The following is a 13,463-nucleotide window of genomic DNA, read 5'->3' as shown; positions in this document are numbered from 1 at the left end:
TTGCCGTCAAGCAAAAAGAACATGTGCTAATCTTGCAAGAACTCGGTCCATATGAAATTTGAATAGGAAATTTAAGCACTTTAACGAAATTTGGTAGTATGTTACTAGTAGTCACCAGGAAATGAGGATTTGTATGACCAAGGTATCTTATTTTAATGAAGCAAGGAAATGTTAATGTTTAACACGGTTTATACCACAATCCTTACAGCCAAACCCCAACACGAGTGTCTGGAGAACCACGACTGCAGGGAAAACTTTGAGTGCAAGCTGGGCACCAAGGGCGTCAAGCAGTGCCGCGACGTGTGTGAGGACAAGACGTGCGGCAAGAACGCAAACTGCCTGGGGGAGCACCACAAGGCCATCTGCGAGTGCCTGCCTGGCTACGTCTACGACGGGACGGGCTGCCAGGTGCCAGACGACTGCGCCGTGGACGAGGACTGCTTGGAACACGAGTCCTGCCGCCACCAGTCCGGAGGGAACAAGTGCGTGGACGTCTGCCTGCGGCACACATGCGGCCCCAACGCCCGCTGCCTCGGCCAGAGGCACCTGCCGACGTGCGTCTGCCGCGACTCCTTCCTCGGAAACCCCAACGACCGAGTCAGGGGCTGCCAGCCACTCCTCGACGAGTGCTTCCACGATGCAGACTGCCCGGAGAGCGACCGCTGCCTCCCCAATGCGCGCGGGATCAAGAACTGCACGCGGACTTGCAGCAAGACTCGGTGCGGGCCCAATGCGCATTGCGTAGGCCGGGTGCATAAGCCCATCTGCGAGTGCCGAGAGGGATACAACGGCAACCCCGGCGACTTCACCCGTGGCTGCACGCCCATCCCGCTCGACAGGTGCCACAGCAATATCGACTGCAAGGGCTACGAGGTGTGCAAGCTGACGCAGGTGGGCATCAAGGACTGCATCGAGCTCTGCCTGAACTACGAGTGCGGGCCCAATGCCAACTGCATCGCTATGGACCACCTGGCGGCCTGCGAGTGTCTGCCCGGGTTTGCGGGCAACCCACATGACCTCAGGAGGGGCTGCATGAGGCACCTGTGCGAGCACGACAATGACTGCCCCGACTCCGCCGTCTGCCTGCTGACGAGAAACGGCGTCAAGAACTGCACGGATCCCTGCTGGGATCGACGTTGCGGGCCAAACGCGGACTGCATCACGACCAACCACAGGGCTTCATGCGAGTGCAGGATCGGGTTCGAAGGCATCCCCGACGACATTCGAGAGGGCTGCACGCCTATTCCGAAGTGCCGGAGCAACAGCGACTGCAGGGACGACGAGGTGTGCGGCGTCGATCACAACGGGATCCGAAGTTGTCTTGTTGGTTGCACAACCACGCTTTGCGGACAAAATACCATCTGTCGAACAGAGAACCACATCTCCGAGTGCCGTTGTCGAGAGTCTTTTGTGGGTGACCCATACAACCGGGCGACCGGGTGTCAGATCCAGCCGGAACGCTGCCACAGAGACAACGACTGCCCCTCCATCGCAGTGTGCAAGAGGTCTTTCGACGGCAAGAACGACTGCCACGACGCCTGCGAGGGCCACAACTGCGCGCAGGGGGCCGTCTGCCAGGCTGTGAACCACAGGCCGACGTGCAGCTGCAAACCAGGTCTCGTGGGAGACCCACTAATCAGGGGGTGCCACATACCAGACGAGTGCCAGGTTGACGTGGACTGCAGAGAAGACCTCATCTGTCGCCCCGACACCACCGGGCTCAGGAAGTGCGTGCCCGTCTGCGTGTACGAGAAGTGTGCACCCAACGCCTTTTGTGTCGGCATCCACCACAAGGCGCAATGCAGCTGCCCGCCCAGCACTCAGGGCGATCCCTATAACCCTCACATCGCCTGCTTCCCTACCCAGCCGGTCGCCGAAGGCTGCACTTCCGACGACGAGTGCGCATCGCACGAAATCTGCGTTCAGGGAAGAAAATGCGTCGACGCGTGCGAGAAGAAGCAGTGCGGTCCAAACGCCGTCTGCCGTGCGTTCAATCATCGTGCCAGCTGCCACTGCCTGCAAGACTTCAAGGGAGACCCAGACAACCCGATCAACGGTTGCCGGCCCAAGGATGAGTGCCAGGTGGATGACGACTGTAAGAGGATTACCGACGTCTGCCGCACGGACAACACGGGCAGCAAGAGGTGCTTTGACGCCTGCCAGTTCAACAAGTGCGGACCCAACAGCAACTGTGTCCCGAGGCAGCACGCGTACGAGTGCCAGTGTCGGCACGGCTTCATCAGGGATCGGGAGAATGTGCTCGGCTGTGTTGAGCGCGAGCGCGACGAATGCTCCAATCACACAGGCTGCCCCACCACGTCCGCCTGCATTCCCAACACCATCGGGGTGATGAAGTGCGCCGAAGTCTGCATCAGCTTCAGCTGCACTCCGGATGCAAACTGCGTCGCATTCAACCACAGGGGACGTTGCTCGTGCAGGGAGGGCTACACAGGCGACCCCAACAGCAGGGACGGGTGCCGCAAGGTCCCCGAGCCTGAGTGCATCAACCACTCGGACTGCCCGCACCCCAACGAAGTGTGCCAGTTCGACGAGGCGTACGGGGAGCGCCGGTGCCAGGACGGCTGCAAGTTCCTCAAGTGCGCGCCCCGTGCGGTTTGTGTGGTGGACAACCACCTCCCGAAGTGCTCCTGTCCCAACGGCCTGTACATCGGTGACCCCTACGACCAGCGGGAGGGCTGCAAGCAGGTGGAGTGCCTCAAGGACGAGGACTGCCACATCACCAAGGCCTGCTTCCCCAACTTCTACTGCGAGGACCCGTGCGTGGATGGCTGCGGCATCAACGCGGCCTGTGTGGCCCAGAACCACCAGCGCATCTGCCACTGCCGACCAGGCTACACGGGCGATGCGCTCGTGCGCTGCGAGGAGATCCACTACTGCGACTCGAACCCGTGTCACGCCTCGGCCCGCTGCATCGACGTGCCAAGTGGCTATGAGTGCATCTGCCAGCACGGCTTCATCGGCGACCCCTACCGCCAGGGCTGCCGCCACCCGAACTCGTGTCCCCACGGCAACGGGGACTGTCCGAGCCACCTGGCCTGCTACCCGGACAGGCTCGGACAGCCCATGTGCCAGAACCCCTGCGACCACTTCAAGTGCGGCACCAACACCGTCTGCCGTGCCGAGGGCCATGCGGCCACCTGCGAGTGCCAGCCCCACTTCCGCGGCGACCCGGCTCAGGGTTGCAGCCGCGAGTCGGTGGTCTGCCTAAGTGACCACGACTGCTCGTCCGGCTATGCTTGCGTAGATGAGCAATGCCGCCTGGTGTGCACGCGGGAGAGCGACTGCGCCTCGGGCGAGAAGTGCATCAACAGCCGCTGCGTCCACCCCTGCTACTCTCACACGGACTGCCCCCCGAAGGAGGCCTGCTTGAGTGCAGGCTACTGCCAGGTGGGCTGCCGGAAGAACACGGACTGCCAGCTGGAGGAGACCTGCTCGCAGAATCGCTGCCAGAACCCCTGCGAGATCAAGGGCCTGTGCGGGCCGAACGCCATCTGCAAGGTCAGCAACCACGAGGCCAACTGCTTCTGCCCCGACACGCTAACGGGGAACCCGACGCCCATCATTGGCTGCAAGCGTCCTGTGGTCACCTGCACCGGTTCTTGTCCCAAGGGGCTCTCTTGCATCGAGAACCGCTGTAGAGCCACTTGTAGTGGCTGCATCATTGGGGAGGCTTGCGTCAAGGATTTCTGCATGGGTGAGTGCTCGTAAAAGAGAATATATGCCCTCTCTTTTGCATCTATTCTGCACTTGGTTTTTATTTCATCCAAGTATGTTAGCTGTGTCTTGAGGTCACTGACCAGAGTTGCCCTGTTAGGCTGAAAAAAAAAAAAAATTCTTCTGCATTTTAGTTTTTGGAGTAAGTTTCATCTGACACGAATTATGCAGAGGGTTTAGGTATCATCGGTTTACTCAAATTATGGTTACAGACAACCTTTTTCTATATCGGGCTTTTGTATTCTTGGTTCCTAAACTAGGCATACATATAGGAGCTGCTGTTTTAAATATTTTAAAGCATGCACCTTGACATAAAATAGCAGCCAAAGGTAAGAGGTTGTTGGTTGTATAATTCAATCTAATCTTTTTTTTGTCATTTCCTCAGTTTTTTAAGCTTTCAAACTCACCCTTACCGAGGCTTTGAAAATCTTTTTTCCGTCATGCCTCTTTGTTGGTTGTAGCCACTGTTATAAAGACATGGCCACCTAAAGAATATGGACTAATAGCGATAGTGTTTTGTAAGCCTTCAAACAATCTAATTCTAAACGAAGTGAACGTTTGGATCCGCAGCGGCCTGTTCCGAAGATAGCGAGTGTCCCGCGGGAGAACTGTGCATCCACGGCTACTGCCAGACCGGCTGCCGTTCAGACAGCGACTGCCAGGTGCACCAGGTCTGCTCGCTCAACCACTGCTCCTGCAAGCCGGGCTTCCACGACGTTGACCACAGCTGCGAAGGTGACACCCGTTCGCTTTCCTACATCCTCGCTCGCACTTCTACGGCTATCGAGGACGCGAATAATATTAACCGAGCACCGAACGGCCGTGTAGATAATGTTGTGCTGCAAGCTTGGGCGTCCTCAAAACTTTCTTCAAAGAGAGGGGCGGGGGCTGCAATTTTTTTTTTTAAAGACGGGAGCAACCTTGGAGTTACAGGGGTAAAAGCATTTTTGTGGCAAGCCAGCCTTGGCCAAATGGGCACTGAAATGTTTTAGTAGGATGAGAGTTTTTTGGTTGTATTATTCTGTTTTTATCGACGGAGATAAGAGTAACGTCAGACTGTGAACCTTGACCGTGTTGGTTTTATGAACACAATGGCCTCATGCTTTTGCCGTGCTTGTTGCACTCATAGCACCTAGCTTGTCGTTTACATCTGGCAATCCTCGTCACGCGGTCAAACTGCTCGTCCATCGTGCACGGCATTCGCCGCAGACGCGATGACGCAATTGTCTGTGGTCACGCCTTGAGCACGTTCAAAGCACGCTTGCTTCGTACATACGCATGCTATCTTAATTAATTTGAAAGCATTTTGTGTGTTGCCTTTTTACTTGCCCATGGGGCCAAAGTTGGAGATGTCGTAAACTGGAAACCGCTCTTTCGTGTTTCTCAGCTCATAAAAGCATCACTTGCAGTACTATCATGCCTGTCTCGCCTGAAACGCAGATGTCGACGAGTGCGTGAACAACCCGTGCCACTCGACGGGCATCTGCGAGAACACCGTGGGTAGCTTCCTGTGCCGCTGCCCGGAGGGATTCATTGGGGACGGCTTCTCAGGGTGCACGAACCCTGGAGAGTGCCCCAGGGGGGACGTCGACTGTCCCCTGAACGCAGCCTGCGACCAGAACGGAGTCACCAAGTGCATCAGTGGGTCCACTTTTCTGTTGACAGGGTTCTTAAAACGCTACTGGGGTCACTGGCAGTCTAACGAGCATAATGCATACCTTTGTGGCTTTCGGGCACCCTTGGTTAACAAGTCGTCTGCTCGTGAGCCATAGTATTTAAACTGGACTGTGTTTAATGTTACGCATAAGGCATTATCGTACGACATAGTAAATCAGGGAGTCTCGCTACAACCAGTGTACATAACAGGCACTTAGGCAAAACTGTACTAATGGTTTATTGCAAGCAGATAATGTATTACACCATCATACACAATTACAGTATACTATGTAAGTTTTTACTTGTTATTGTTTTCAAACATTCGGATAGCTTTGATCTGAAAAAAATTGAGTGATGGTGGACCTCTGTCTTCCAGTCATTTTTTAAACTTTCTTAATGCATCCTTTAGTTGCCTTAATGCCTGAACGCAAATGGATGTGGCACGTCTTGTGCCACATTATTTGCGTTGGACATCTTACATTGATCCAAAAAAGAATTTAAAAGGTCATTTTCAATCGACAGGAGAGGTTGCGTGACATATTACTTGAAACTTGAATCGACATATTTTTTCTGTTACTTGCAGATCCATGCGAAGAACCTTGTGGCCCCAATGCTGCCTGTACTGTTGTCAACCACAAGAGGCAGTGTGGATGTCCGAAGAATGCCCTCTATACCGGTGACCCATATGACAAGAACAGGGGATGCGTTCAGGGTAAGTAGTGGCGGTCTCACCGTCTTTTGTCGCAATCATTATGACCTCAAAAAGACAGAATGACTCGTTTCTTCTCAAGCAAGTCATTATGTTTTACTGAGAGCATAAATGGCTGAGTGAAATCTTCATGTAACTGTTCATTTGCTAATTATGGCAGATTACAGTAGCTTCTCATTAATTCAAACTCCAGAAAACCACAAATTATGAAGTTCGAATTATCAGAAATTCATCTAAATATGACGCAAGATAAAATTATGTTTTGCCATATGTATGGCTACACATACAAAGCAGATATTTGATGATTTTTCCTACGTACCATAGAATATTGCGCATTCGCCCATTCTACACTAAGCGCCAATTTCCAAGTTTGTAAGATTTCAGAGAATATGCACAGTACATTTATATTTGAATCTTGTTAATTCAAACTCGAGGGGGACCGAAAATTTTTTTTAATAAAGCAAAGTTTGAATTACTGGGAGTTTCCTTGCGTATACAGTCAAATCTCAATTATTCAAACTCTCTTAATTCAAACTTGCAGATAATTCAAACCAATGTGAAGGTCCCATCCTATGGGTCTCTATGGGAGGAAACTCCCGGTACTAATTCAAACTTTGCTTTATTAAAACAAATTTTTGGTCCCCCTCGAGTTCGAATTAACGAGATTCGACTAGACGCAGAGGATGGGACCTGTATGTTAGTTTGAATTATCCGCAAGTTTGAATTAAGATAGTTTAAATTAACGAGATTCGACTGTATATACAACATTGATGACCGGTGAAGCGCCCATCCCTCATTTTTTCGTGATTATTTCCAAATTTTGAGTGGGTGCCTGCCCAGTATTTTACAGTAGGCCTACTGATCATCAGCAGGTATGCCACACATGAAACATCTATGAAATGTATGACATAAGATTATTTATCTTTAAAAAGTTTTTATTGTGGATTGCTTAGCCAGCACGTGACAACTCAAAACAAAATTAAGTTTGTTCCTCAGGCCAAGAAGTTGTCTAATGTGGACCATTAAGCAGGGGCCACATGAGCGATGGAAACGGGCACCGCATGGCAGTTTTCATAGCAACCTGCACGAATGCTGTGACGTGGACCTATGCCACGCTGCCATGTCGCAGCATCCGTGCAAGTTGCTACGTATATTTCCGCATGGTGCCCATTTTTAATGCGAAAACATCAACTGGGGGGTCCCGTGGAGCGAAGTTGGCATTGTCTGGGAGCCATTATCTGTAACCGTTGTCTGTAGCAACGAAAACGGCACCTATATTCCCATTGGCTCAGCGAACGGCACCTAAATTCTCATTCCAAATAAAACACACAAAAAAAAAGCACAGCAACGCAGATATTTCGTTACGGAAGCCGGTGGGTGCGCTCAAGGTCAAAGTGGACGCGTCTCAGAAATAAAACACAAAGAAAGCCGGTGGGGTTCGCCACGCCTCTGCAGTGAGGGAGCGTGATGTCACCGCCGGAGTGCCATGTGCAAAACAAAGACGTGGCCCACTGCTTGTAGGAATGTGCTGCATGTAGGAATGCTTTTGCATTCCTACACGTAAGAAGTCTTGAGTGTCTCTGCCGAATTTTAAACCCTACAATAGAGCAGCACTGCTCTACAGCCTTTGTCGGTTCTAGAAAATGTCTCTTTGGAGCCGACGTCGTGCGGCAAAGCCCCCATAACGAAGACAATTTAGCTCAATTTGGTTGAAGGTTTGTTGTCGTTCTTCTTTTAAGGAGGTTCTGTAGTGCTCAATGTTTTACCTCACAAGTTAGTTCAAGTAACTAGAAATGGTTAAAAATGGGCGCTCTTTTTCCCATTTTGTCTGACCAAGTGATGTCAGTGCAAGCTATGTCAGATTCGGACTAATTTCCACAAAGTAGAAAAGTTGAATTAAAAAACCATGTGATCTTTTGATAAGGCTTAAAGAAAAGTGTTATTTCCTTGTAACCTCGGTCAGATTTATAATTTAGCAACATGATGAACAAGAACAAAGCTTCAACTTTCCAATCTGTAAAAGCTGCCTTATCCTTTGCACACTTCATTGCAGTGCAATTTGGCCGCATGAAAGCCTACTCAGTTATTTAAGCTAAAATACTTTGTCATAAATTCTGTAAATACTCGAAACTACAGTATACTAAAAAGTATCTTGTATGTTCTGATACTACAATTAGATTTTTAGGGATAACTGAATGCACTAATATTTGAATCGAAGGTAAAATATTTTTTTTATATTTGCACATGTCTAGCAGCTAACACTCTTCTGCGATCCATGTCAGGGCTATGCTTTTACTCTGCTCAGAGTGCATTTGCTGATCTCGCATTCGTTTTGTTGTCAGAGAAGTCCGGCATTACTTAGTACCTTTGCTCGCACTCATATTTTCGACATCTAAACATTCCACCTGTTTGTCTCTGCAGTGGACTGCCTGCACGACACCGACTGCCCCCTTAACCAAGAGTGTGTCAATTTTGTGTGTGAAAGTAAGTTTTATTTTTCCTTCTGGAGGGAGTTGTAGTTGTGGACCTTTTCCTCCTTTGAGCACATCATTGACAGACAACTCGCTTTCCCAGGTCCTTGCGACAGGGTACAATGCGGACCCCATGGCACGTGCACTGTGAAGAACCGCCAAGCGTTTTGTGAATGCAAACTTGGCTATGAAAACAACGGCAGGCTGAACTGTGTCGGTGAGTTGTTACCCAAGTCTCCAGTTGCCTCTTACGACTTGTCTCGCACATTTTTACGGAAGCCCTCAACTTCCCGCTTCAGTTCTTCTAAATTGGGTCAAGCACAACCCGTCTTGTTTTCTGTTCTACAGATGTCGATGAATGCAAGCAACATCCTTGTCACTACACTGCTCTTTGCGAGAACAACTTGGGAAGCTACATCTGCAGGTGCCCAAGTAACTTGGTTGGAGATGCCTATGGAAAACAAGGAATTAATGGATGTGAGTGGTCTGCTTGTTGTTAAAGCCTCTTGTGTATTCAGGACAAATTTTAAGGGGAAAGTTGTTGGACGAGAGTCTAACAATGTCATTTCAACAGGCTTCCCTACAAATATTTTTACCCTTAAGATACTAAGAAAAATGAAACACCTTTTTTTTTACAAAAGGGAATCTCAATGGGTAAGGTAATTTAACATGAAAATTGAGACAGGTTTAAGTGAAACAGGACTAGATGCATGTTTGGGTGGCTTTAGTGTGACTCTACTGTCAAACATAATACTTCGACATCAAATGTGAAGTAAATACTTCTAAGGAAAAATCAAAGTCAAATTCGGTACCTCGGGTTTCTCAGCATAAGACATGCTTAAAACCGTGTTGTGATTACATAGTAAAAAAACATTTCTTCCCACGAATGTATTTGCAGGTCATGATCCAAACATCTGCTACAGTGGAAATGCAGACTGTCCGCCAACCTCAGCCTGCATTGACATCAATGGAACCCCCTACTGCAGAGGTAACCATTCCAATTCTCATATATTGACGGCTTTCCACATCACTTCAGAACTCTCCTTGAGAGCAGTTGCCACGGAAACATATTGCCCCATCTGCGGTGCTCATTTCCACGCATTTTCAGACCTGTGCGAGGATCCTACTACCTGCGGCATTAATGCCAACTGCAGCACGGTCAACCACAAAGCTGTGTGCGCTTGCAAGCCTGGTTATACTGGCAATCCCAAGATCCGTTGCGAGCTTGGTGAGGATTTTTTTCTCTCATTTGATCCTTTGAATTCTCTTTATGGCTTGTCACACGGCATATTATTTTCAAAACTCAGTCCACAAACAATGATGACTGTCCTATACTGCTTGGAAAGAGATGGCATAGCAGCAACTGCTTCTGCATTCATGAAAGGGGGTGTTGTGAAAATATACTATGAATAATGCAACCTGAACAAAAGAATGTACCAGTTGCAGGCTGCACAAAGGTGCCAAGAACGTTGTGTTCATGAACCATACTTGTAGTGCCTCAGAGCAGCCTTGGAGCAACCTCGACCGTGTGGGGAGGCTAGTATCGGTGCAATACCTGAAAGTTCCTAGCTCCAAACAGTTTGTGTGATTCAGCAGAAGATTCAGCACTTATAAAGATATGCAGAATAAGACAGACTTGAGGGATAAATGATCCTTATTGTTTTATCAAGTAGTAATTCACAATATCAAGTGTATTGTTACTTTCATTTCAGTGGAGTGTACCCATGATGAGGAATGTCGCAGCACTCACATCTGCATCAGGAACAAGTGTGTTGGTATGGTGGAACTTATTTTTTATTTCATTGGCATTGCCAAAGCTCTACTCCACCGCTCAGACGTTGATTTCGCCAACGTTTTTATGCTTGCGACATGCAATTTTCGCCTTTTCTTTTGTTTACTTTACGTTCTATCACTATTTTAGTAGTCTTCAGGAACGTTCAAAACAGACAATTGAGTATGTTGTAACATACTGTTAATGCAAACACAACATCACCATTTCTTATTTTACTTCTCACAACCAGGGTTCAGTCAAACACCACGTTTTGCCGCCCAAATTGGTGATCAGGATGTGCACATTCCATTACCCTAGTGACCTGTATAACAACCTTTAACTGTTAAAAAAAACTAGCATTGTTTGTTTATGCTAACTCACACTCTATATTTCGGAGAGTGTCAAGTACCATATTTTGAGCTATTCATACAACTAGTAGATAGAAATCTAATTCTTCCTCATGTCTGAGCCTTTGAAAGGCTATTTCTCTCAGTGTGCTATTCTTAGTTCCTACTGGTGGTTTGACAACAGTGCTTGTTAAAGTGCTTATAAATATTTATGTGTGGCAATGAAGTTTTAATTTAGCTTTGAGAGGCACATTGAGAGACCATGTCTCTTTGTCATTTCTCTCTTCGTAGACTCTTGTCAGAGCAACGCAAAGTGTGGTGTGAACACAATCTGCATCTCCCAAGACCACCAAGCAATCTGCAGGTGTAAAGACGGTTTTCGTGGAAATCCTAGTACCGGCTGCATCAGTGAGTATGCCCCAAAACATGTAGCATTTTGATCATCACCACTTTTGAGTGCTTGAATCACTTATATTCCAATAACTTTTCAGAAAATATTCCTTGTTCAAGTGACAATGGCTGTCCAGTCGGAGAGTTTTGCTACAAGGGCTTGTGCAGAGGTAATGTATTTTCGAAAAGAAGACAATAGAAACCTTGCTTGTCTGCGTATGCTCAGCATGGATTGGTCATGTTCATAGTTTGGGCTTGTCCAACTATGAACAAGCCCAAGCATCGAGCTAATTTGCTTCGAATGTTTCGAGGATTACAACCAATTTTTCTTTTTAAATCTTTCTTTTTCTTTCTTTTAGTTTACTGTCAATCAAACAGGGAATGTGGCAGTAATGAAATCTGTGAAGATGGAAGATGCAGAGGTATGACTTTTGAATTTGTCCAGAAACCTTGACAAGCTTTTATACGAGAATTTTTTGACAACACCCCTCATGAGAGAGAGAGAGAGAGAGAGAGAGGAGAAATAATGATCAACCCATTTGCTTTCTTTTTCTTAGAAATCTGCCGTTCGAACAGCGACTGTCCTGACCAGTTCCGCTGTGTCACTGGAAACTGTGAACCACGTATGTGGCTTCATAATTTTAAAACCCCACAATATATATTCTAGAAAAAGAAAAATCTGAACAGTCTTTTGGTAATGCCATGCTTTTTTCAAATTTAGTCGACAGATGCTTCACAAACTCTGAGTGTACCGAAAACCAAGTTTGCAAATCCAGCGACAGAGGATATGACAGTTGTGGAGGTAAGCATTGGGTTTTAGTATTTATTCTGGGTACTGAATAAGCAAATTCATTTATACTATAATGAATTGCCTGTGTCAAACAACACACAAACTGTTTTCAGATCCCTGCGAGAACATTCTCTGTGGGAGAAATGCCGTGTGCATTTCAAACAAGCACAGTGCTGTTTGTCAGTGTCTTGAAGGTTACGTTGGCGATCCGTTGGACCAAAGGGTGGGCTGCATCAAAGGTACTTTTTCTCGTCTTTCGTTTTATTGACTTCAGATGCCTAGGTAACTTCAACTGATCGTGCCATTTCTTTTTCCAGCTGACTGCTTCAAGCACGAAGACTGTCGTTCCAACAGAATCTGCAACGAGCATAAATGTGTTGGTAAGTCGGAATTTTCGAAACAAACAAGAACTTGGAAAAATAAAGCTTACAGAATGCGATAAAAAAAAAAAAAGTTTAAATTGTCCCTAATGAAGTCTTTTCTTTTTTTCTTTTCAGTAAAAAACATTTGCTATGTGTCCTAGAATTGTTACTTTTTCAGTGCCTTAAATGTCTGTTTACCAGTATTAGAAGCATACTTCTACTTTGTTTCACTATATCATTATTTACTAGTTCTACTGTACAGTATTGAATTAAGGTGAGAGTCTCTTAACTGCCATTCAACACTAACTTGTTTGCGAGTGCCAGGTTGAGGAAATGTCCTGAACCAAGGATATTTTGCAGGCATTTCGAATGTTCATAAATCTTCAAAATTATAGTATCTTAATGTCCTTCAATTCATAGTCCAATATAAAATCAGCTTCCTGTGGCCAAGACTTACGGTAGTGCAAAGGTTTCCCTATGCTAGCTTCTAGCTTCCAGTCCGCGTCTCCACCTTCAATTCTGTTTTGTGTACATGCACACCATTGGAGCTGATGTGATCCCAAAAACACCATTGTGGAATGTCCTTCAGTTGTTCCGCTGCGGGACAACTAAAACACACTTTATACTGCTCTAAATGTATCAGCTTTCTTATTTCTCAGAAATAGATGTGAATCTTTGCAATCAGTATATGAGGTATGCCGACTGCCGAGTCGTCTGCGACTGCCGTTAACCGTTGCCGTTCCGTGCCCCCAGATCCCTGCATAATGCGTCGGGGCTGCGGGGCCAACGCCGTCTGCGAAGCCAAGAACCACGCGGCCATCTGCCGCTGCCGAGACGGTTACGAGGGGGACCCTGTGAGCGGCTGCCAGCTCATCGACTACTGCATCAAGCAGAACCCCTGCCACAACTCCGCTATCTGCCGCAACAAGTTTGGAGGCGCCACCTGCGAGTGTCCTCCTGAGAAGCACATCGGGAACCCCAACGGCCCCCCGGGATGTGAGTGGAGCCTTTGGGAGCCTTTTTACAGCGATAGCTGTTGTAGAGACTTCTTGGATGCACTTGCGGCATCGACGTTGTGCCAGGCAGAAAACTCTGTTTCATGTGCGCTTGGACGTGCACACTTTGCAATGTTGCCACTTGGCTCTAGCTAAGCGGCAGTGTCTTCTACTTCTATGGTTGGCAAAGAATGTTGCTAAATGTCCCTCACCATTAAGAACTCGGTTTGCGTGTAC

The 13,463-nt window shown here is 47.7% G+C and overlaps 1 protein-coding gene across 1 annotated transcript in view; it reads left to right on the top strand.

Annotated features, from left to right (window-relative positions):
* Positions 1-13,463, top strand: part of LOC8032740 — a 166,443-nt gene that overhangs the window by 71,838 nt on the left and 81,142 nt on the right. Inside the window, exons 39-56 of the mRNA XM_042290288.1 lie at positions 209-3,715; positions 4,306-4,470; positions 5,176-5,376; positions 5,975-6,103; positions 8,522-8,584; positions 8,675-8,788; positions 8,920-9,048; positions 9,470-9,559; positions 9,680-9,799; positions 10,284-10,346; positions 10,981-11,097; positions 11,181-11,249; positions 11,439-11,501; positions 11,637-11,702; positions 11,801-11,881; positions 11,983-12,108; positions 12,187-12,249; positions 12,985-13,227. Coding sequence (XP_042146222.1) covers positions 209-3,715; positions 4,306-4,470; positions 5,176-5,376; positions 5,975-6,103; positions 8,522-8,584; positions 8,675-8,788; positions 8,920-9,048; positions 9,470-9,559; positions 9,680-9,799; positions 10,284-10,346; positions 10,981-11,097; positions 11,181-11,249; positions 11,439-11,501; positions 11,637-11,702; positions 11,801-11,881; positions 11,983-12,108; positions 12,187-12,249; positions 12,985-13,227 — 5,409 coding nt within the window. The remainder of the gene's footprint in view (positions 1-208; positions 3,716-4,305; positions 4,471-5,175; positions 5,377-5,974; positions 6,104-8,521; positions 8,585-8,674; positions 8,789-8,919; positions 9,049-9,469; positions 9,560-9,679; positions 9,800-10,283; positions 10,347-10,980; positions 11,098-11,180; positions 11,250-11,438; positions 11,502-11,636; positions 11,703-11,800; positions 11,882-11,982; positions 12,109-12,186; positions 12,250-12,984; positions 13,228-13,463) is intronic.

The sequence above is a fragment of the Ixodes scapularis genome, unplaced genomic scaffold (genome assembly GCF_016920785.2).
Source record: "Ixodes scapularis isolate PalLabHiFi unplaced genomic scaffold, ASM1692078v2 PGA_scaffold1__304_contigs__length_218370807, whole genome shotgun sequence".
NCBI classification, from domain to species: domain Eukaryota; kingdom Metazoa; phylum Arthropoda; class Arachnida; order Ixodida; family Ixodidae; genus Ixodes; species Ixodes scapularis.
The sequence above is the reverse complement of the archived record's forward strand: the minus strand, read 5'-3'. Positions and strand labels throughout refer to the sequence as shown.